The sequence below is a fragment of the Pseudophryne corroboree genome, chromosome 11 (genome assembly GCF_028390025.1).
Source record: "Pseudophryne corroboree isolate aPseCor3 chromosome 11, aPseCor3.hap2, whole genome shotgun sequence".
Taxonomy (NCBI): domain Eukaryota; kingdom Metazoa; phylum Chordata; class Amphibia; order Anura; family Myobatrachidae; genus Pseudophryne; species Pseudophryne corroboree.
The window spans coordinates 34,801,726-34,824,571 of NC_086454.1; the positions used below are offsets into that span (position 1 = coordinate 34,801,726).

General features: G+C 48.7%; 1 protein-coding gene across 12 annotated transcripts in view; it reads left to right on the plus strand.

Moving 5' to 3' along the window:
• Window positions 1-22,846, plus strand: part of SOX6 (SRY-box transcription factor 6) — a 560,806-nt gene that overhangs the window by 148,512 nt on the left and 389,448 nt on the right. Inside the window, exon 3 of one of the 12 annotated variants that reach the window (XM_063946464.1) lies at window positions 8,327-8,445. The exons of 10 other annotated variants lie outside the window; for them this stretch is intronic. In XM_063946464.1, coding sequence (XP_063802534.1) covers window positions 8,369-8,445 — 77 coding nt within the window. In that variant the 5' untranslated portion in view covers window positions 8,327-8,368. Of the gene's footprint in view, window positions 1-8,326; window positions 8,446-22,846 lie in introns of those variants that run through there. One more of the 12 variants, XM_063946466.1, reaches the window with a different exon arrangement.

Consider the following 22,846-nt stretch of genomic DNA (forward strand, 5'->3'; position numbering starts at 1 on the left):
CAAATTATGAAAAGTGCCTATTCAATTGTCCGCAGAAACGGTTTCGCAGTAATTTTACCGCAAACTTAAATTCACCACCACTGAGTAGGTGATAAACTTGGGAAAATCCCTATTTTAAGTTAAAAATGTCGGGATTTGGTTCAGAACCCCCGGTACACCACCTCAATGACTAATTAGGTACTTAGAAGTTTTTATTTATTTCTAATTGGCCAATAATGACATGTCATTTTTGGGTTGAAAAAAATGCAAAATTTTGGAAATTGGGGTGCAAAGTGTGGGACAGGTACATTGGGGTGCTTTATGAGTGGGACACGTCTTTTTAGGCTCGCAGGTGGGAGTAATCTTTTTTGTTGGAACTTTTTTCAAAGTGGCGTAAAATGACCCAAATATATACCTATACCCATTTTTATATACCCCAATTTTATTCTAGCACTTACTTTAATTAAAAACACTTGCTTTCTATCATTTTTTTCACTAAAATCCTGTAACAGCCATTTGACACAATTTAAGTACCCAAAATACTTTTAATATAACCAATAATAAACGTTAATCCCATTTTCGCGAATGTGTACTTGAATTGATGAATCGTGGGAGCACGCATACCCACTAAAAAACATTTTTTGCGGTAAAAAAAACCGACGTAAAAGCCGTGAAAAATGCGCTGTAAATTACCGCGATTTCTAATTGAATTTGGCCCTTAGGGGGTTAGGGTACTGAGACAAAACTATGATGTCTAATGAAAAATCATAATAAAAAAAAAAAAAGATACATGAATGAGAAAGTTACATTAAGTTTTGTACACAATGGCCGATATATCGCAGGTCTGTCAGCCAGTGTGTACGAGCGATATGTCTGTGAGACAGACATATAGTGTCGGTCATGCAGCACAGCCGACGGCCAATATATCTAACGATATATCATTATTCTACAACACTTTTTGCCATCTAACATGTACATTAAATCCCAGCCAAAAGGACCCTGTGTAGCGGTGTATGATGTGCCAGCTTATCGCCCATCTTAATCACACCAGGAAATCAGTTAAGGCGTTCTCAGTCCAGTGGGTTCCTTCACGAAGTCTCCGTCAAACCTGCCCTGCGCTTTAAACACGCTCCAGAAAAAAAGTATTTAAAAGTAGCGCAGCTGTGTGAGAGCTCAGCATCCAGAGAACGAGGCGATGTTGTTTTAAGCATACAAAGATCTCAGTGCTGATTTCTATTCTGTGTTTTACAAAAGGATTTTGTTCTGATTGAATGGCTTGTTATTGTCCTCCGCATTCCATCTGTATTATCCTTTTCCTCTTCGCCCTATAAAAACATACACGAGCGTTGTAAAGGCAGCACTGAGCCCTTCTGTGTTACTGTCTTGGGTGATTTGAGAAATTTCTCAGCAGAGAAGTCAAGTTTTTAAATCATTATGGGTCACAGCCCTGAGTGAAGAGGTGGCCTATCCTGCAGCGGAGTATCTCACTGCCTTGCCGGCAGCTGACCCAGATTATTATGTGTCGTGCACCCCTGGCATTAAAGTGTTAAATTCAGACACATCCACCAGACTACGAAACATAGGTACGTTTCTGTGATTCCCACAAATGTGTTCTGTATTCCCATTCACGTGTTGTCTGTCACCAGCAATGTGGGCCAGATTAAAGTTTGTGAGGGCCCCAGGGCAACTAGCTTGTGTGGTGGTGGTGGGGGGAGGTGGGTGGGACTGCTACCAATGGAATTGTTAAAATGATTTACTGGAGGTGTTATTTAAAAGTATAATGTATAAATCCTCCCTGTAGTGCCCCCAGTACACATTATGCCACACAGAAACCCCAGTTCTCCTTAAAGTAAGTTGCTCCCCATACTGATGATGTAGCGATATGTAGGTGCCCCCGGGCAACTGCCCCAGGAGCCCTGTTAATCCCACGCTGGTTGTAGAAACGCCTGCAGTTCAGTGCTTAGAACTGGTATTACTTTATTTAGTATTGACTGAGGCTGAATGCTTCCAGCTTCTAAATCTTTTGATCTGATTTTTGTTTGCGCCTGGCACAGGGTGATTTACGGAAGCTCCTACTATCGGTTCATTAGCATATAACAAATGATTACACGCACCTACATCTGACACAAAGCATGTCTAACTAATACTGTAAAAGATATAACTTTGTAGCGGAGTTCCTTATGGGAGACGGCAACGGAGGTGAATGCTGAATTATGTTGGTTGTATACAGAGTAAGGAGGCGGGGCCTGTCGCCACCATCTCTCTTCTGATTGGCTGCGTTTGTGATGATAGCATTTGAAATCCCAAACATTTCGGCACATGTCAGATCTGGTGCAATGTAAAAAGGTGGAGTTGTCGAAACCGTTCAGTGATATTCCGGTCGTCATTTTCTAGTGCAGAAGAAAATGTGTGTTTGCTATGGGTAACAGAACTTTTCTCTTGGCATGGGTTTAGTGATGAGGGGAGTTGGCAAAGGTTCCCTATGGAGAAGAGAAGGTAAATCCGGGCAGGGGACCATGCAGGAATAATAGTTTTCGGAGCAGATTAATGTAGGTAGTGTCCCCCTGTATGTCACTATTAGGACATGGTTACAGCGCGAGTCACACCATGCTGCAAAAGTACATTCTGTAAGTCCCTGCAGAGAATTAGTGCAATCTGAGGAATGACATTGCTGGATATAATGCACATACTCAGACTGCCCCAACATTGCCCCTTGTGTTCCACACATATGCCCACAGAATGCCAGCATTTGCCCCCTGTACCACCAACATTTGCCACCTTACCCCCTACATAATTGTTGCATGGTCCCCTGTAATGCCAGCATTACTCCCATAATACCAGCATTGCCCCCACCTCATAAAGCCAGCAACACCCCCCCCCCTTCCTTCCCACCTCTCATGAAGCCAACATTGTACTCTGCACTGGCAATTTGTTCTAGGTGCGAGTCTAGGTTGCCTTGCTGGATATGTGACCCTGATAGTGTTGCATACGTACTATAATATACAGACACTGTGTATGTCACTTTTGCCTCTCTCAGTAACCGCTTGGCCCCACACAGCGGCCTGACCACTGCACTAGTACTGTATAGGAAAAAGCTAAATACACAGAGCCCTTATCTCTGCATAAGCTGCACTTTTATCCAGAATCCCGTGGGATCCCAACACCTTTCCTTCTAAACAATACGTCGAAGGAATTTCTTCTAACAAAAGTTTGGATCAATATTGCACAAGCCTGTAAGAAATATTCCACTGCCCGCGTGTCCTCAGAATAATGAAATGTATATTTATACGAATAATCAATGCTCACCTTTTCATAGGATTTAATATAAGGAGAGTGACCTTCTGCAAACCACAAACTGATACTTTGTATAATCTAAGAGGAAAGAGCTTTATCTTCCTCACAACTTAGTGTTGACACAAGAAAGGCCAAATTCATTGACATCAATCACTATAGAAGCATTTAAGCAAGGTTGAATGAATGCAGCCTCTCTGGAGTGTATTATCTGCCTGCGCTCTGGCACACGTCTGCAGGCGTGTGTTATATAGGAACGTTATTACACAGGGATATTTAGTGCAGCGTCCAGAAATCTCTATTATTTAGCATCCGTGCATGGCTTAGGTGTGGCTTGACTTGTGTCCAGACTGACACACAATAGTGGCTGTTACTCTAGATGGGTGTAGCAAAGCAAAAATGTTCTATTCATGTTTTCCAAACGATGTGCAAGGCCCCGTGTCATTTGATCCTAACTGGGACGTTATTGCCTTGTGGTCCCTTTTTCTAGTTCTCAGAACGTTAACAATTACCGAAACTGGCTGAAAAACATATGGTTTTAAGTGCGCTGTTTGTCATGTCTGAGAGCTCACGTCAGTCAGGAGAACAATTGGCATCTGGCAAACACATAGACACTCAATCAGGCTGACGTGGTAAGCAGAGTCTTGTTCACAAGCCACCCCTGGAGAGGAACTTACATCGATATATAGCGGCGCCGGGTATGACCTCACACCCATTGTACGTAGTGGCTGGAAATGGGTTCCCTAGTAAATAATTATTACTTACCTTATTTATACAGCGCCATATTATTATGCAGCGCTTAGGATTCATCAGTCCTTGCCCCGGTAACGCCTACTGGCTATATTCCCCTTCTCGACACACGTCAGTTTCCTCCACAGACGGGTAACGTCCAGTATATTTCTCTGCTCTGTAAATGTGGAAATGGATGTACAATTGTAATTGCAGCAAATGATTGAGATTCTCATATACAGGACACAAAAAGTAATCTCCTGTCCTGGCTCCTGTCTGACAGACACCATTGCGTCCAGGAGATCTTCTTTATTCCATTTTTGTATTCATTTTTGTTTTGTAGAAAAAACCCCCACAGTTGTGGGCATAATTCTCTGTGTCTGTTCTTATTCAGCATGTGTCGTGAAATGCATAGTCACACTGGGTTGATGCGCAGTACAACCTCTTACTTTGTATGCTGGAGTAATTCACAGTATTAGAGTCTGTACATTTATATGTAAATGCACAGTGCCACATCTCTTACTCTGTATACTAGTGTAATTCTCAGTGTTATGTATACATACAGGTAAATTTCTGATGAATATCTCAGTAACTGCACAGTGCCACTTCTCTTACTCTGTATACTGGTGTAATTCTCAGTATTATGTATGTATGTATACATACAGGTAAATTGCTGGTGTTATTCTCTGTAACTGCACAGTGCCACTTCTCTTACTCTGTATACTGGTGTAATTCTCAGTATTATGTATGTATACATACAGGTAAATTGCTGATGAAAATCTCAGTATACAGCTTCTCTTACTCTGTATACTGGTGTAATTCTCAGTATTATGTATGTATGACATACATACAGGTAAATTGCTGGTGTAATTCTCTGTAACTGCACAGTGCAACTTCTCTTACTCTGTATACTGGTGTAAATCTCTGTATACTGGTGTAAATCTCAGTATTATGTATACATACAGGTAAATTGCTGGTGTAATTCTCAGTAAATGCACAGTGCAACTTCTCTTACTCTGTATACTGGTGTAATTCTCAGTATTATGTATGTATACATACAGGTAAATTTCTGATGAAAATCTCAGTATACAGCTTCTCTTACTCTGTATACTGGTGTAATTCTCAGTATTATGTATGTATGTATGTATACATACATACATACATACATACATACATACATACATACAGGTAAATTGCTGGTGTAATTCTCTGTAACTGCACAGTGCAACTTCTCTTACTCTGTATACTGGTGTAAATCTCTGTATACTGGTGTAAATCTCAGTATTATGTATACATACAGGTAAATTGCTGGTGTAATTTTCAGTAAATGCACAGTGCAACTTCTCTTACTCTGTATACTGGTGTAATTCTCAGTATTATCTACACTTACAGGTAAATTGCTGGTGTAATTCTCAGTAACTGCACAGTGCAACTTCTCTTACTCTGTATACTGGTGTAATTCTCAGTATTATGTATGTATGACATACATACAGGTAAATTGCTGGTGTTATTCTCTGTAACTGCACAGTGCCACTTCTCTTACTCTGTATACTGGTGTAATTCTCAGTATTATGTATGTATACATACAGGTAAATTGCTGATGAAAATCTCAGTATACAGCTTCTCTTACTCTGTATACTGGTGTAATTCTCAGTATTATGTATGTATGACATACATACAGGTAAATTGCTGGTGTAATTCTCTGTAACTGCACAGTGCAACTTCTCTTACTCTGTATACTGGTGTAAATCTCTGTATACTGGTGTAAATCTCAGTATTATGTATACATACAGGTAAATTGCTGGTGTAATTCTCAGTAAATGCACAGTGCAACTTCTCTTACTCTGTATACTGGTGTAATTCTCAGTATTATGTATGTATACATACAGGTAAATTTCTGATGAAAATCTCAGTATACAGCTTCTCTTACTCTGTATACTGGTGTAATTCTCAGTATTATGTATGTATGTATACATACATACATACATACATACATACATACATACAGGTAAATTGCTGGTGTAATTCTCTGTAACTGCACAGTGCAACTTCTCTTACTCTGTATACTGGTGTATGTAAATCTCTGTATACTGGTGTACATCTCAGTATTATGTATACATACAGGTAAATTGCTGGTGTAATTCTCAGTAAATGCACAGTGCAACTTCTCTTACTCTGTATACTGGTGTAATTCTCAGTATTATCTACACTTACAGGTAAATTGCTGGTGTAATTCTCAGTAACTGCACAGTGCAACTTCTCTTACTCTGTATACTGGTGTAATTCTCAGTATTATCTATACATACAGGTAAATTGCTGGTGTAATGCACAGTGCAACTTCTCTTACTCTGTATACTGGTGTAATTCCCAGTTTTAGATTCTATATATGCAAGTAAATGTAAAGTGCTACATCTCTTTATCCTGCTTGTGTTATTCTCAGTATTATATTGTGTATACATACAGGTAAATTGCTGGTGTCATTCTCAGTAAATGCACAGTGCCACTTCTCTTACTCTGTATGCTAGTGTAAGTCTCTGTATATATGGGTAAATGCATTGTGCCACTTCTCTTACTGTGTATTTGGTGATATTTTCTATGTACGGGTACATGCACAGTGCCACTTCTCTTACTTGGTGCAATTCTCAGTATTTGGTGTTAATCTGTAGGTACTACCCAGTGCCACTTCCCTTATGCTGTATAGTGACTGTCCTGCTTGTGCTGAAATGTACCTGGCCTCAATACAGTGTCAATATTATTATTTTTTACTATATTACTTAATCAATGTAGATTCAAACCTAGAAATAAATACAAAATCTAAGTATTTGGAAAGATCATAACTTCACTAACAAGATGAGGTTTCATGGTATAAGATGTGCAGAGCGGTAGTGATCATGTGCTGCTAATCTTATTACATCTAACCCTGGCTGGTTATCGCTTTAATTGACTGCTACGTGGAAAAAAAAACACTCCCAGCATATGCGGTAAAAGGAATTGAATCCGGCCTGTCCCCTGGGAATAATCCTGCGTAGACCTTGCTACCGGTACAGTAACTCTGGCTGCGTCGCCGGGCTTTAAAATCACTTTGCCAAAGAAACTTTCTGATATTTTGCAATGTGGATACGTAATTGCCCGTCTCCTATATGCGGAGAGAGCTCCTCGCTGTAATGCAGCACGCCCCGTGTAATAAAACCCGGCTTCTACTGGCATCCTGCAAATCACTTTATTTCACAAATAACTAAGATACCAACCACAGCTAAACACAGGACAGAATCCTTTCAGCTGTGCACCCTGCCCGCTCCTTACTCGCTGTGACTGAAGCCGGCTCCAGCGATTTTTTTTATTTTAGGATAAAATAAATGAATCCGAGATAGTTTTAAAGAAAATAGCCTACTGTTCGCTGGCCGTCCAGATGTCCAAACTATAGTTATGGCAGGAGAAGTTGATGTAGCCTCCTGCCAGCGATGACCTCACTGAGGACCTGGGAGATAGACAGAGATCCCCCAGCAATGACCGAAACCGGTTTCCTTCCTTTTCATATTTGTATTGAGTGATCTCCAGTGTCCGAGTCTTCCTGTCTCGCACAGAATTAGCTCTTTATAGTAAACAATGGCCGTCTTCTTGGCTCGTCCGTCCATAGAGTCTTTCAGGGGCAGATATCCCCCGTCCTGTTTGATTCATCTGGTCGCCATTAACCCCCTTGCAGCCCGGGGATGAAGGGAGGACACCCTAGCATATAGGGAGTTAATTGGAGGAGGAAAGGGGGGGGGGGGTCGCCACTGGTTTTGTGAAGTCTTTTGCAGAAAAGCCCAATCTTTAGGACATGACAGAAAAGATTTGCCCTCAATGGTGCTTTGTTTACTGTTTGCCTAAAAGGGGCCTCTCTATATTTCATCTGTCAAACTTGCTTTCTGGTTTTTTTTTCAACAATGCCGAATTGTTCTCACCAAAGGGGGAAAAACTGCAGGTTCCTCAGACAGGAGAATTCTGTATTATATTTTCCTGCCAAATTCCGATCTCTGTTTTCCTTCCCTTGAGCTCACAAAGGGCTCATAACTTACTGTCAAGCCTGTGAGAAGCCACAATGCCCCAGTGTTGTTCGGCAAATAGGGCTGCATGAGAGGATGCCCTGACTGGCTCTCAGGTCTCCCTCAGTCCTGGCGTAGCCCGCCGGGTCCTGTCCGTCTCTGTAGGCCCATGACTGCTCTGCTGCTTCTCCCCGTCACCTTTCTCCCAGATTAGAGGCAAATGAGGATGTTCTGGTTGGCTGGGGGGGGGTAACTGGGGCTTGCCAGTTGGGCATTATTAACTAAGTGTGGTTTTTCGGCAGTGACTTTAGCTCCTTGTGGCTTGGGACGGCGTGACAATTGGTATGCCATCCAGTTCTGAAGTTCTGACCGGCCTCATTGGAGAACGCAGCTCTGAAGATTGGAAGGACAGCCACTTCATGTGAGTGCAATATACTTTTATATCTTGTTATGTGCAATGTGAGGTTTTCCGGACGGCTGCTGATGTTTGTTACCCTTGGGCAAATGTTATGCTTTCTCTCCAGCAGCCCGACTGACAGCTTCTAATCCATTGCAAATCTTTACTGGTTGGTTTTTACAATGAAACTGTGCCTGTGTGTGTCTTTGCTGTGTTTTTATAGGACTTGTGGTGTATTACAGTCCTCGGTCACATCTAGCGGAGGTCTGGGTGTGATGCCGGAGGAAGATAACTGTTTGTACAATGCCCCAATTCATGTTCTCCCACCAAAGTGACCTGTTTTGCTGAATTGATGGGTTGTTAGTTCTGCCACCAGCACCAAACCCCTTCTGGGGGCTGTATAGGGACCTGGGGGCAGAGTCTGGCTGGGCATAAAAGTTATTCACTAAGCACATTAAATAGCCTTGTCTTACCTGTAGAAAGTATAACATACAGTATGTACGACACGTTACACCCTCATATCTGAGGTCTGCGATATAATTACATAGACGGCCTGCACTTGTATAATATGGGGATAGAGTTATTCATATTTGTCTGAGGGTATCAAGTGTTACAAGTATATGTATAGGAATGCACGTGTGTAATCCATGTAGCAGGGAATGTTCCATCATATACGTGTGTAATCCATTCAGCAGAGCATGTTCCATCATACACATGTAGCAGGGGATGTTCCACCATACACGTGTGTAATCCGTTACAGTAGAGTATGTTCCATCACACACTTGTGTAATACATGCAGTAGTAGAGGATTTTATATCCTGCATGTGTGTAATAAGTGCAGAGATCAGGTCTGGCCAACCTATGGCTCTCCAGCTGTTGTGAAACTATAAATCCCAGCATGCCCTACCACAGTTTTGCTATTAGGGAATAATAAAACTGTGGCAGGGCATGCTGGGATGTGTAGTTTCACAACAGCTGGAGAGCCATAGGTTGGCCAGGCCTGCAGTAGAGGATTTTACATCACACGTGTGCAATACATGCAGTAGTGGAGTTTACATCACACGTGTGCAAATACACGCAGTAGTGGAGTTTACCTCACACGTGTGCAATACACGCAGTAGTGGAGTTTACATCACACGTGTGCAATACACGCAGTAGTGGAGTTTACATCACACATGTGCAATACACGCAGTAGTGGAGTTTACATCACACGTGTGCAATACACGCAGTAGTGGAGTTTACATCACACGTGTGTAATACACGCAGTAGAGGAGTTTATATCACACGTGTGCAATACACGCAGTAGTGGAGTTTACATCACACGTGTGCAATACATGCAGTAGAGGAGTTTACATCACACGTGTGTAATACATGCAGCAGAAAATTTTACATCACAGTTTGTGTAATCCATGCATTAGAGTATGTTACATCCTACACGTGTGTAATACATGCAGTAGACAATTTTACATCATACACATATGTAATAGAGCATGTTCCATGTTACTCATGTGTAGTGCATGCAACAGAGAATGTTCCACATACACGTACAGTACATGTAATGCATGTCGTAGGGAATGTTTCATTTTACACATACATGTAATCCATGGAGCAGATGATGCTCCATATTACACATACATGTAATGCATGCAGCAGTGAACGTGTTTCACATACATGAAGTGTCCTGCATTATTCATACCGTATGTGTAGATAGTGTATGCAGTGATCGGTCTCTGCAGATGGAGAATCCCTGTAAGGTGCTCCTCAGGGGGAGGCTCCGCGCTGTGTTAGAGGATACACTTCCAGGATACGTAGGTTCTGCAGTGTGCTGTAGCTTTATCTGTTACATGGAAATGTTCACAGGTGGAGGATTTGTTGCATGTTAGGTCTCCGTGTAATCACCGCCCAGTACATGGGATTAATCTGCGTGCCCTGCGTAAGTCATGTGAGCTGCGTATTAGGCACTCAGGTGATTCCCAGGCGGAGGCTCCGCGCTGCGCAGTGTCATGGTGTCCGCGGTGCAGCATGCGGCCTGTGTTACTAGCATATACGATGCAGCACATGAACATACTGAGCTGTCCTCACAGTATATACCTCCATCTGGTCCAGCAGATTATACTTGTCTGGTAATCGTGGAATAGGCAGAGCTAAGCGTACAGACACATCCAATTCCATTATTAGCTTCCCACATCTGGCCTTCATTCCGTGGCCCCTGGAGGGTGCAGGGCCGTGACCCGCGCTGATACACTGACCCCCTGAACCACACTTACAGATGTCCTACTTTATCTCTGCAGACACCACAGCCTACTGAATAATTACACACAACAATATTCCTATGTTTCAAACACAGTAAAATACATTTCTTATCCGATGCCGTTAGCATTAATTTACATGTCTCCTGTTCACTGAATATTATTAATTATAATTATGTTATGTACAGTACAGTACAGCCTTTACACATGGCACGTGTGGGAAACACTAGGGAGTCTCATCAGACAACACTTTCCCTGGTGTGCAAACTCACATTTACATGATCTCTTTGGCAAAGCAGTGAAATTACATACAGGATATAGTATATATATATATATGTGTGTGGTGTGTGTGTGTGTGTGTGTGTGTGTGTGTGTGTGTGTGTGTGTGTGTGTGTGTGTATGTATATATATATATATATATATATATATATATATATTAAATAGTTCTGGTTCTGTAGGGGACTTAGCATGTGGAGAGCTCTATGTATGGGTCAGGGTGTGTGTGTGTGGGGGGAGTCATTGTGTAGGGGATGAGGGTTTAGGAGAGTTTTTCGGTGTAGGGGTCAGGGTGCTGGTGGGACACGATGTAGGTGGCTCATAGTATAGAGGGCCAGGGTGTAGAGAACTACAGTAGCATGTTGATGGGTCAGATTGCAGGTTGTTTAGCGTGTTGGGGTATGAGAGTATAGGAGAGTCACAATATTAGGGGTCAGTGTGTAGGTATGTCACAGTGTTGGGGGTCATAGTGTAGGGGATTAAGGTGTAGTATATAGTCGGGGTGCTGGTGGGTCACGGTGTAGGGGTTAGGGTGCTGGTGGGTCATAGTGTAGGGGATTAAGGTGTAGTATATAGTCAGGGTGTTGGTGGGTCGGCGTGTACAGGAGTCACAGTACAAGGGGTCAGGGTGATTGTGGGTCAGGATGTAGGTGTGTCATTGTACGGGGTCAGGGTCCTGGTGTTTCACATTGTAGGACGGTCACAGTGTTTGGGTTTATGGTTTTGAGAATCACACTAGAGGGTCAGGATGTAGGGATCCCGGCATCGGAATGGTGACCACCTGGATCCTGAGTGGCGGTCACAGTGTAGGGGATCATTGTGCTGGTGGATCACAGTAGGGGATCAGTGTGTTGGGGGATGACAGTGTAGAGGGTCAGGATGCTGGTGGGCCACAGTGTAGAGGGTCAGGATGCTGGTGGGCCACAGTGTAGAGGGTCAGGATGCTGGTGGGCCACAGTGTAGGGGTCAGGGTGCTGGTGGGTCACAGTGTAGAGGGTCAGGATGCTGGTGGGTCACAGTGTAGGGGTCAGGGTGCTGGTGGGTCACAGTTTAGGGGTCAGGGTGCTGGTGGGTCACAGTGTAGGGTCGGTGCTGGTGGGTCACAATGTAGGGGTCAGGGTGCTGGTGGGTCACAGTGTAGAGGGTAAGGGTGCTGGTGGGTCACAGTTTAGCGGTTAGGGTGCTACTTGGTCACAGTGTAGAGGGTCAGGGTGCTGGTGGGTCACAGTTTAGCGGTTAGGGTGCTGGTGGGTCACAGTGTAGGAGTCAGGGTGCTGGTGGGTCACAGTGTAGGGAATCAGTGTGCTGATGGATCACAGTGTAGGGGTCAGGGTGCTGGTGGGTCACAGTTTAGCAGTTAGGGTGCTGGTGAGTCACAGTGTAGGGGTCAGGGTGCTGGTGGGTCACAGTGTAGAGGGTCAGGATGCTGGTGGGTCACAGTGTAGGGAATCAGTGTGCTGATGGGTCACAGTGTAGGGGTCAGGATGCTGGTGGGTCACAGTTTAGGGGTTAGGGGGCTAATGGGTCACAGTGTATTGGTCAGGATGCTGGTGGGTCACAGTGTAGAGGGTCATGCTGCTGGTGGGCCACAGTGTAGGGTTCAGGGTGCTACTGGGTCACAGTGTAGAGGGTCAGGGTGCTGGTGGGTCACAGTTTAGGGGTTAGGGTGCTGGTGGGTCACAGTGTAGGGGTCATGGTGCATGGGGTCACAGTGTAGGGGTCAGGGTGCTGATGGGTCATAGTGTAGAGGGTCAGGGTGCTGGTGGGTCAAAGTTTAGGGGTTAGGGTGCTGGTGGGTCACAGGGTAGGGGTTAGGGTGCATGGGGTCACAGTGTAGGGGTTAGGGTGCTGGTGGGTCACAGTGTAGGAGTTAGGGTGCATGGGGTCACAGTGTAGGGGTTAGGGTGCTGGTGGGACACAGTGTAGGGGTTAGGGTGCTGGTGGGTCACAATGTAGGGGTCAGGGTGCATGTGGTCACAGTGTAGGGGTCAGGGTGCTGGTGGGTCACAGTGTAGGGGTTAGGGTGCTGGTGGGTCACAGTGTAGGGGTTAGGGTGCATGGGGTCACAGTGTAGGGGTTAGGGTGCTAGTGGGTCACAGTGTAGGGGTTAGGGTGCTGGTGGGTCACAGTGTAGGGGTCATGGTGCATGGGGTCACAGTGTAGGGGTTAGGGTGCTGGTAGGTCACAGTGTAGGGGTCAGGGTGCATGTGGTCACAGTGTAGGGGTCAGGGTGCTGATGAGTCATAGTGTAGAGGGTCATGGTGCTGGTGGGTCACAGTTTAGGGGTTAGGGTGCTGGTGGGTCACAGTGTAGGGGTTAGGCTGCATGGGGTCACAGTGTAGGGGTTAGGGTGCTGGTGGGTCACAGTGTAGGGGTTAGGGGGCTGGTGGGTCACAGTGTAGGGGTCAGGGTGCATGTGGTCACAGTGTAGGGGTCAGGGTGCTGATGGGTCACAGTGTAGGGATCAGTGTGCTGGTGGGTCACAGTGTAGGGGATCAGTGTGCTGGTGGGTCACAATGTAGGGGTCAGTGTGCTGGTGGGCCACAGTGTAGGGGATCAGTGTGCTGGTGGGTCATAGTGTAGGGGTCAGTGTGCTGGTGGGTCACCGTGTAGGGATCAGGGTGCTGGTGGGTCACGGTGTAGGGGTTAGGGTGCTGGTGGGTCATAGTGTAGGGGATTAAGGTGTAGTATATAGTCAGGGTGTTGGTGGGTCGGCGTGTACAGGAGTCACAGTACAAGGGGTCAGGGTGATTGTGGGTCAGGATGTAGGTGTGTCATTGTACGGGGTCAGGGTCCTGGTGTTTCACATTGTAGGACGGTCACAGTGTTTGGGTTTATGGTTTAGAGAATCATACTAGAGGGTCAGGATGTAGGGATCCCGGCATCGGAATGGTGACCACCTGGATCCTGAGTGGCGGTCACAGTGTAGGGGGGATCATTGTGCTGGTGGATCACAGTAGGGGATCAGTGTGTTGGGGGATGACCGTGTAGAGGGTCAGGATGCTGGTGGGCCACAGTGTAGAGGGTCAGGATGCTGGTGGGCCACAGTGTAGGGGTCAGGGTGCTGGTGGGTCACAGTTTAGAGGTCAGGGTGCTGGTGGGTCACAGTGTAGGGTTGGTGCTGGTGGGTCACAGTGTAGGGGTCAGGGTGCTGGTGGGTCACAGTGTAGAGGGTAAGGGTGCTGGTGGGTCACAGTGTAGAGGGTAAGGGTGCTGGTGGGTCACAGTGTAGGGGTCAGGGTGCTGGTGGGTCACAGTTTAGGGGTCAGGGTGCTGGTGAGTCACAGTGTAGGGTCGGTGCTGGTGGGTCACAATGTAGGGGTCAGGGTGCTGGTGGGTCACAGTGTAGAGGGTAAGGGTGCTGGTGGGTCACAGTTTAGCGGTTAGGGTGCTACTTGGTCACAGTGTAGAGGGTCAGGGTGCTGGTGGGTCACAGTTTAGCGGTTAGGGTGCTGGTGGGTCACAGTGTAGGGGTCAGGGTGCTGGTGGGTCACAGTGTAGGGAATCAGTGTGCTGATGGGTCACAGTGTAGGGGTCAGGGTGCTGGTGGGTCACAGTTTAGCGGTTAGGGTGCTGGTGAGTCACAGTGTAGGGGTCAGGGTGCTGGTGGGTCACAGTGTAGAGGGTCAGGATGCTGGTGGGTCACAGTGTAGGGAATCAGTGTGCTGATGGGTCACAGTGTAGGTGTCAGGATGCTGGTGGGTCACAGTTTAGGGGTTAGGGGGCTAATGGGTCACAGTGTATTGGTCAGGATGCTGGTGGGTCACAGTGTAGAGGGTCATGCTGCTGGTGGGCCACAGTGTAGGGTTCAGGGTGCTACTGGGTCAGAGTGTAGAGGGTCAGGGTGCTGGTGGGTCACAGTTTAGGGGTTAGGGTGCTGGTGGGTCACAGTGTAGGGGTCATGGTGCATGAGGTCACAGTGTAGGGGTTAGGGTGCTGGTGGGTCACAGTGTAGGGGTCAGGGTGCATGTGGTCACAGTGTAGGGGTCAGGGTGCTGATGGGTCATAGTGTAGAGGGTCAGGGTGCTGGTGGGTCACAGTTTAGGGGTTAGGGTGCTGGTGGGTCACAGTGTAGGGGTCAGGGTGCATGTGGTCACAGTGTAGGGGTCAGGGTGCTGATGAGTCATAGTGTAGAGGGTCATGGTGCTGGTGGGTCACAGTTTAGGGGTTAGGGTGCTGGTGGGTCACAGTGTAGGGGTTAGGCTGCATGGGGTCACAGTGTAGGGGTTAGGGTGCTGGTGGGTCACAGTGTAGGGGTTAGGGTGCTGGTGGGTCACAGTGTAGGGGTCAGGGTGCATGTGGTCACAGTGTAGGGGTCAGGGTGCTGATGGGTCACAGTGTAGGGATCAGTGTGCTGGTGGGTCACAGTGTAGGGGATCAGTGTGCTGGTGGGTCACAATGTAGGGGTCAGTGTGCTGGTGGGCCACAGTGTAGGGGATCAGTGTGCTGGTGGGTCATAGTGTAGGGGTCAGTGTGCTGGTGGGTCACAGTGTAGGGATCAGGGTGCTGGTGGGTCACGGTGTAGGGGTTAGGGTGCTGGTGGGTCATAGTGTAGGGGATTAAGGTGTAGTATATAGTCAGGGTGTTGGTGGGTCGGCGTGTACAGGAGTCACAGTACAAGGGGTCAGGGTGATTGTGGGTCAGGATGTAGGTGTGTCATTGTACGGGGTCAGGGTCCTGGTGTTTCACATTGTAGGACGGTCACAGTGTTTGGGTTTATGGTTTAGAGAATCATACTAGAGGGTCAGGATGTAGGGATCCCGGCATCGGAATGGTGACCACCTGGATCCTGAGTGGCGGTCACAGTGTAGGGGGGATCATTGTGCTGGTGGATCACAGTAGGGGATCAGTGTGTTGGGGGATGACCGTGTAGAGGGTCAGGATGCTGGTGGGCCACAGTGTAGAGGGTCAGGATGCTGGTGGGCCACAGTGTAGGGGTCAGGGTGCTGGTGGGTCACAGTTTAGAGGTCAGGGTGCTGGTGGGTCACAGTGTAGGGTTGGTGCTGGTGGGTCACAGTGTAGGGGTCAGGGTGCTGGTGGGTCACAGTGTAGAGGGTAAGGGTGCTGGTGGGTCACAGTGTAGAGGGTAAGGGTGCTGGTGGGTCACAGTGTAGGGGTCAGGGTGCTGGTGGGTCACAGTTTAGGGGTCAGGGTGCTGGTGAGTCAGTGTAGGGTCGGTGCTGGTGGGTCACAATGTAGGGGTCAGGGTGCTGGTGGGTCACAGTGTAGAGGGTAAGGGTGCTGGTGGGTCACAGTTTAGCGGTTAGGGTGCTACTTGGTCACAGTGTAGAGGGTCAGGGTGCTGGTGGGTCACAGTTTAGCGGTTAGGGTGCTGGTGGGTCACAGTGTAGGGGTCAGGGTGCTGGTGGGTCACAGTGTAGGGAATCAGTGTGCTGATGGGTCACAGTGTAGGGGTCAGGGTGCTGGTGGGTCACAGTTTAGCGGTTAGGGTGCTGGTGAGTCACAGTGTAGGGGTCAGGGTGCTGGTGGGTCACAGTGTAGAGGGTCAGGATGCTGGTGGGTCACAGTGTAGGGAATCAGTGTGCTGATGGGTCACAGTGTAGGGGTCAGGATGCTGGTGGGTCACAGTTTAGGGGTTAGGGGGCTAATGGGTCACAGTGTATTGGTCAGGATGCTGGTGGGTCACAGTGTAGAGGGTCATGCTGCTGGTGGGCCACAGTGTAGGGTTCAGGGTGCTACTGGGTCAGAGTGTAGAGGGTCAGGGTGCTGGTGGGTCACAGTTTAGGGGTTAGGGTGCTGGTGGGTCACAGTGTAGGGGTCATGGTGCATGAGGTCACAGTGTAGGGGTTAGGGTGCTGGTGGGTCACAGTGTAGGGGTCAGGGTGCATGTGGTCACAGTGTAGGGGTCAGGGTGCTGATGGGTCATAGTGTAGAGGGTCAGGGTGCTGGTGGGTCACAGTTTAGGGGTTAGGGTGCTGGTGGGTCACAGTGTAGGGGTTAGGGTGCATGGGGTCACAGTGTAGGGGTTAGGGTGCTGGTGGGTCACAGTGTAGGGGTTAGGGTGCTGGTGGGTCACAGTGTAGGGGTCAGGGTGCATGTGGTCACAGTGTAGGGGTCAGGGTGCTGATGGGTCACAGTGTAAGGGATCAGGGTGCTGGTGGGTCACAGTGTAGGGGTCAGTGTGCTGGTGGGTCACAGTGTAGGGATCAGGGTGCTGGTGGTTTACGGTGTAGGGGTTAGGGTGCTGGTGGGTCACGGTGTAGGGGTCAGGGTGCTGATAGGTCACAGTGTAGTGGTCAGGGTGCTGGTGGGTCACAGTGTAGTGGTCAGGGTGCTGGTGGGTCACAGTGTAGAGGGTCAGGGTGCTGGTGGGTCAAAGTGTAGAGGGTCAGGGTGCTCGTGGGTCACAGTGTAGGGGTCAGGGTGCTGATAGGTCACAGTGTAGTGGTCAGGGTGCTGGTGGGTCACAGTGTAGAGGTCAGGGTGCTGATGGGTCACAGTGTAGTGGTCAGGGTGCTGGTGGGTCACGGTGTAGGGGTTAGGGTGCTGGTTGGTCATAGTGTAGGGGATTAAGGTGTAGTATATAGTCAGGGTGTTGGTGGGTCGGCGTGTACAGGAGTCACAGTACAAGGGGTCAGGGTGATTGTGGGTCAGGATGTAGGTGTGTCATTGTACGGGGTCAGGGTCCTGGTGTTTCACATTGTAGGACGGTCACAGTGTTTGGGTTTATGGTTTAGAGAATCATACTAGAGGGTCAGGATGTAGGGATCCCGGCATCGGAATGGTGACCACCTGGATCCTGAGTGGCGGTCACAGTGTAGGGGATCATTGTGCTGGTGGATCACAGTAGGGGATCAGTGTGTTGGGGGATGACCGGGTAGACGGTCAGGATGCTGGTGGGCCACAGTGTAGAGGGTCAGGATGCTGGTGGGCCACAGTGTAGGGGTCAGGGTGCTGGTGGGTCACAGTTTAGAGGTCAGGGTGCTGGTGGGTCACAGTGTAGGGTTGGTGCTGGTGGGTCACAGTGTAGGGGTCAGGGTGCTGGTGGGTCACAGTGTAGAGGGTAAGGGTGCTGGTGGGTCACAGTGTAGAGGGTAAGGGTGCTGGTGGGTCACAGTGTAGGGGTCAGGGTGCTGGTGGGTCACAGTTTAGGGGTCAGGGTGCTGGTGAGTCACAGTGTAGGGTCGGTGCTGGTGGGTCACAATGTAGGGGTCAGGGTGCTGGTGGGTCACAGTGTAGAGGGTAAGGGTGCTGGTGGGTCACAGTTTAGCGGTTAGGGTGCTACTTGGTCACAGTGTAGAGGGTCAGGGTGCTGGTGGGTCACAGTTTAGCGGTTAGGGTGCTGGTGGGTCACAGTGTAGGGGTCAGGGTGCTGGTGGGTCACAGTGTAGGGAATCAGTGTGCTGATGGGTCACAGTGTAGGGGTCAGGGTGCTGGTGGGTCACAGTTTAGCGGTTAGGGTGCTGGTGAGTCACAGTGTAGGGGTCAGGGTGCTGGTGGGTCACAGTGTAGAGGGTCAGGATGCTGGTGGGTCACAGTGTAGGGAATCAGTGTGCTGATGGGTCACAGTGTAGGGGTCAGGATGCTGGTGGGTCACAGTTTAGGGGTTAGGGAGCTAATGGGTCACAGTGTATTGGTCAGGATGCTGGTGGGTCACAGTGTAGAGGGTCATGCTGCTGGTGGGCCACAGTGTAGGGTTCAGGGTGCTACTGGGTCAGAGTGTAGAGGGTCAGGGTGCTGGTGGGTCACAGTTTAGGGGTTAGGGTGCTGGTGGGTCACAGTGTAGGGGTCATGGTGCATGAGGTCACAGTGTAGGGGTTAGGGTGCTGGTGGGTCACAGTGTAGGGGTCAGGGTGCATGTGGTCACAGTGTAGGGGTCAGGGTGCTGATGGGTCATAGTGTAGAGGGTCAGGGTGCTGGTGGGTCACAGTTTAGGGGTTAGGGTGCTGGTGGGTCACAGTGTAGGGGTTAGGGTGCATGGGGTCACAGTGTAGGGGTTAGGGTGCTGGTGGGTCACAGTGTAGGGGTTAGGGTGCTGGTGGGTCACAGTGTAGGGGTCAGGGTGCATGTGGTCACAGTGTAGGGGTCAGGGTGCTGATGGGTCACAGTGTAAGGGATCAGGGTGCTGGTGTGTCACAGTGTAGGGATCAGTGTGCTGGTGGGTCACAGTGTAGGGGATCAGTGTGCTGGTGGGTCACAATGTAGGGGTCAGTGTGCTGGTGGGCCACAGTGTAGGGGATCAGAGTGCTGGTGGGTCATAGTGTAGGGGTCAGTGTGCTGGTGGGTCACAGTGTAGGGATCAGGGTGCTGGTGGTTTACGGTGTAGGGGTTAGGGTGCTGGTGGGTCACGGTGTAGGGGTCAAGGTGCTGGTGGGTCACAGTGTAGAGGGTCAGGGTGCTGGTGGGTCACAGTGTAGAGGGTCAGGGTGCTCGTGGGTCACAGTGTAGGGGTCAGGGTGCTGATAGGTCACAGTGTAGTGGTCAGGGTGCTGGTGGGTCACAGTGTAGAGGTCAGGGTGCTGATGGGTCACAGTGTAGTGGTCAGGGTGCTGGTGGGTCACAGTGTAGGGGTTAGGGTGCTGGTGGGTCACAGTGTAGTGGTCAGGGTGCTGGTGGGTCACAGTGTAGAGGGTCAGGGTGCTGGTGGGTCACAGTGTAGAGGTCAGGGTGCTGATGGGTCACCGTGTAGTGGTCAGGGTGCTGGTGGGTCACAGTGTAGGGGTTAGGGTGCTGGTGGGTCACAGTGTAGGCATCAGGGTGCATGGGGTCACAGTACTGGGGATCAGTGTGATATGATCAGAGGTCAGTAGATATTTCTTTAACGCCGTTTACTCTGATACGTCTCCTTGCAGCGTATTGTATGTATTCTTGTCCCATTCCCATTGTAACATTTGTGATCAGTCCAATTAGAAAATATTAGAGTTTATATTTAGCAGGAACATATTTTTAGGCACCTGCTGGCTGGATTCATTTCCTGCTGTAATACAGGATTATTTAATCAGACACTAATTAGCTTCATTGCAGCCTTGATATCTGGAGAACTGGAGGGTGCAGAAAATGACATTTGTTGTATATCCCGAGGACAGGAGAATACACGGGCTCCTCAGCCAGGACGGACCTTATGTGGCTGACTGGTGACATTAAATCACTATTCATCCACAATCTGAGTGCTGATGTGTCGGCCAGTTCTCTAGAATTCGCCGACACGGTGATATGATGCATATAGAGGGAGCTTCATCAAAGCATTGAGAGGGATAAAGTACAAACCAATCAGCTCCTAACTGTCATTTTTCATACACAGCCTGTGACTCGACAGGAACTGATTGGCTGGTGGTTTTTCTCTCTCCACTTTACCACTCTCCAGGCTTTGATAAATCTCCCCCTTAGTGAGATTTACAACTGGGTTTCATGTGTCTGAAAGTAGCATTTTCCGTCTCTGGTGCCTAAATGTAAATCTTTCCGTTTGTTGGTAGAACTGAGTCATGTATGTGATGGCTTTAATAATGCAGCCAGAATTATTTGTGCCCTGTAGCAGAGGCCGGTGACTGATACACAACTGGTAGAAGTACAAAGGACATTTGCTTCTGCTAAGACTCGTGAGTCCAGGTTTGATCAGATGCATGTGAAATCCAGATGCTGCATTGTACTTTGGCCCTCATTCCGAGTTGTTCGCTCGGTATTTTTCATCGCATCGCAGTGAAAATCCGCTTAGTACGCATGCGCAATGTTCGCACTGCGACTGCGCCAAGTAACTTTACTATGAAGAAAGTATTTTTACTCACGGCTTTTTCTTCGCTCCGGCGATCGTAATGTGATTGACAGGAAATGGGTGTTACTGGGCGGATACACGGCGTTTCAGGGGCGTGTGGCTGAAAACGCTACCGTTTCCGGAAAAAACGCAGGAGTGGCCGGGGAAACGGTGGGAGTGCCTGGGCGAACGCTGGGTGTGTTTGTGACGTCAACCAGGAACGACAAGCACTGAAATGATCGCACAGGCAGAGTAAGTCTGGAGCTACTCTGAAACTGCTAACTCGTTTGTAATCGCAATATTGCGCGTACGTCGGTCGCAATTTTAAGAAGCTAAGATTCACTCCCAGTAGGCGGCGGCTTAGCGTGTGTAACTCTGCTACATTCGCCTTGCGAGCGAACAACTCGGAATGAGGGCCTTTATTCCTGCTCTGTGGATGACGTTGGCTGAACCTGAGGCCGTTTCCAGGGAGCACCTTAGCGTTGGAGATACTGGTCTCTCCTTATGCAAGAGCCTGGAGACACGCGGGGCCAGGTACTGGATGGAATTCCAGCATTGCTCTGCAGTAACAGGCATACACTTTAATTCAAGTATTACACAGTACTGTTACCACTTAACCCTCACACTGCTAAACCCACCAGGTTCAATGTGGGGAGTGTGCACAATACTGCTAGCGAAGTGTAAATCTGAGAAATCTGGAGAACACGGTTATCGGAACATGATGATCTCTTGTGTCTGTAAAATAATTATTGTGCTTTTATAGCTTAGTAACTTCATGTAGCGCAGAGACAATGGGGTCTATTTACTAAGCCTTGGGGAGAGATAAAGAAGTCTATTAATGAAGCAGTGACAAGAGTGGAGATATAAGCCATTGGAGAAGTTGCCCATGACAACCAATCAGCACTGAAATAACACTTCAGTGCATTCTATAAAATGATACGTAGCAGCTGATTGGTTGCCACTAAGAGACTGATGTAGAGTCTTCTGAGGAACAAAGCTGCCACTATGGTGACTGATTCAGATATATTTTACACACTCCCCCCTCCCCCCCCCCCCCCCCCCCCCTTTTTCTGCCACACAAAATTTTAACTTCCGGGTGTAAGTTGGTCGCCCAGTAACTGGATTTGTTCCTAACGTTACCTAAATCGTTGAATTTATTTTGTGTCACAGGGCGCGGAGTGAGAGGTGCACTTGCGCCGGGTGTACGGTAGATGCATATCCATATGTCCAGTTACATGCATCTGTGAGGCCGCACCACAGCTGTGAGTCCACTTGTGCAAAAAAGAGTCATCAATGTCAGCGCACAGTTACACCAGCCCTGTATCTGTTGCAAGAGACTCATCTCGAGTTAGACGGGTCTATGCATATGCACAGCTCTGCAAAGTCCGCTGTTCCGCCAACACGCGCCCCTGCGTAACACTACTTGCGAACACCCATTAAGCTGCAAGTGATAACTTGCATTTGGGTATTTTGGCCACAGTAAGGTGACCCCAGTAAGTGGGGGTTGGGGGGGGGGGGGGGTGAGCGCAGTTTGCAGAGTGTCTCTCCTGTGTGAGCTCCCTGCCTGTTGCGCTGCCTGTTTGGGCATGTCGGTCAGTAGGTGACCCCAGTGAGTTGGGGTTGGGGGGTGAGCGCAGTTTGCAGGGTGTCTCTCCTGTGCGAGCTCCCTGCCTGTTGCGCTGCCTGTTTGGGCATGTCGGTCAGTAGGTGACCCCAGTAAGTGGGGGTTTGGGGTGAGCGCAGTTTGCAGGGTGTCTCTCCTGTGCAAGCTCCCTGCCTGTTGCGCTGCCTGTTTGGGCATGTCGGTCAGTAGGTGACCCCAGTAAGTTGGGGTTGGGGGGTGAGCGCAGTTTGCAGGGTGTCTCTCCTGTGCGAGCTCCCTGCCTGTTGCGCTGCCTGTTTGGGCATGTCGGTCAGTAGGTGACCCCAGTAAGTGGGGGTTTGGGGTGAGCGCAGTTTGCAGGGTGTCTCTCCTGTGCAAGCTCCCTGCCTGTTGCGCTGCCTGTTTGAGCATGTCGGTCAGTAGGTGACCCCAGTAAGTGGGGGTTGGGGGGTGAGCGCAGTTTGCAGAGTGTCTCTCCTATGTGAGCTCCCTGCCTGTTGCGCTGCCAATTTGGGCATGTCGGTCAGTAGGTGACCCCAGTAAGTGGGGGTTGGGGGGTGAGCGCAGTTTGCAGAGTGTCTCTCCTAT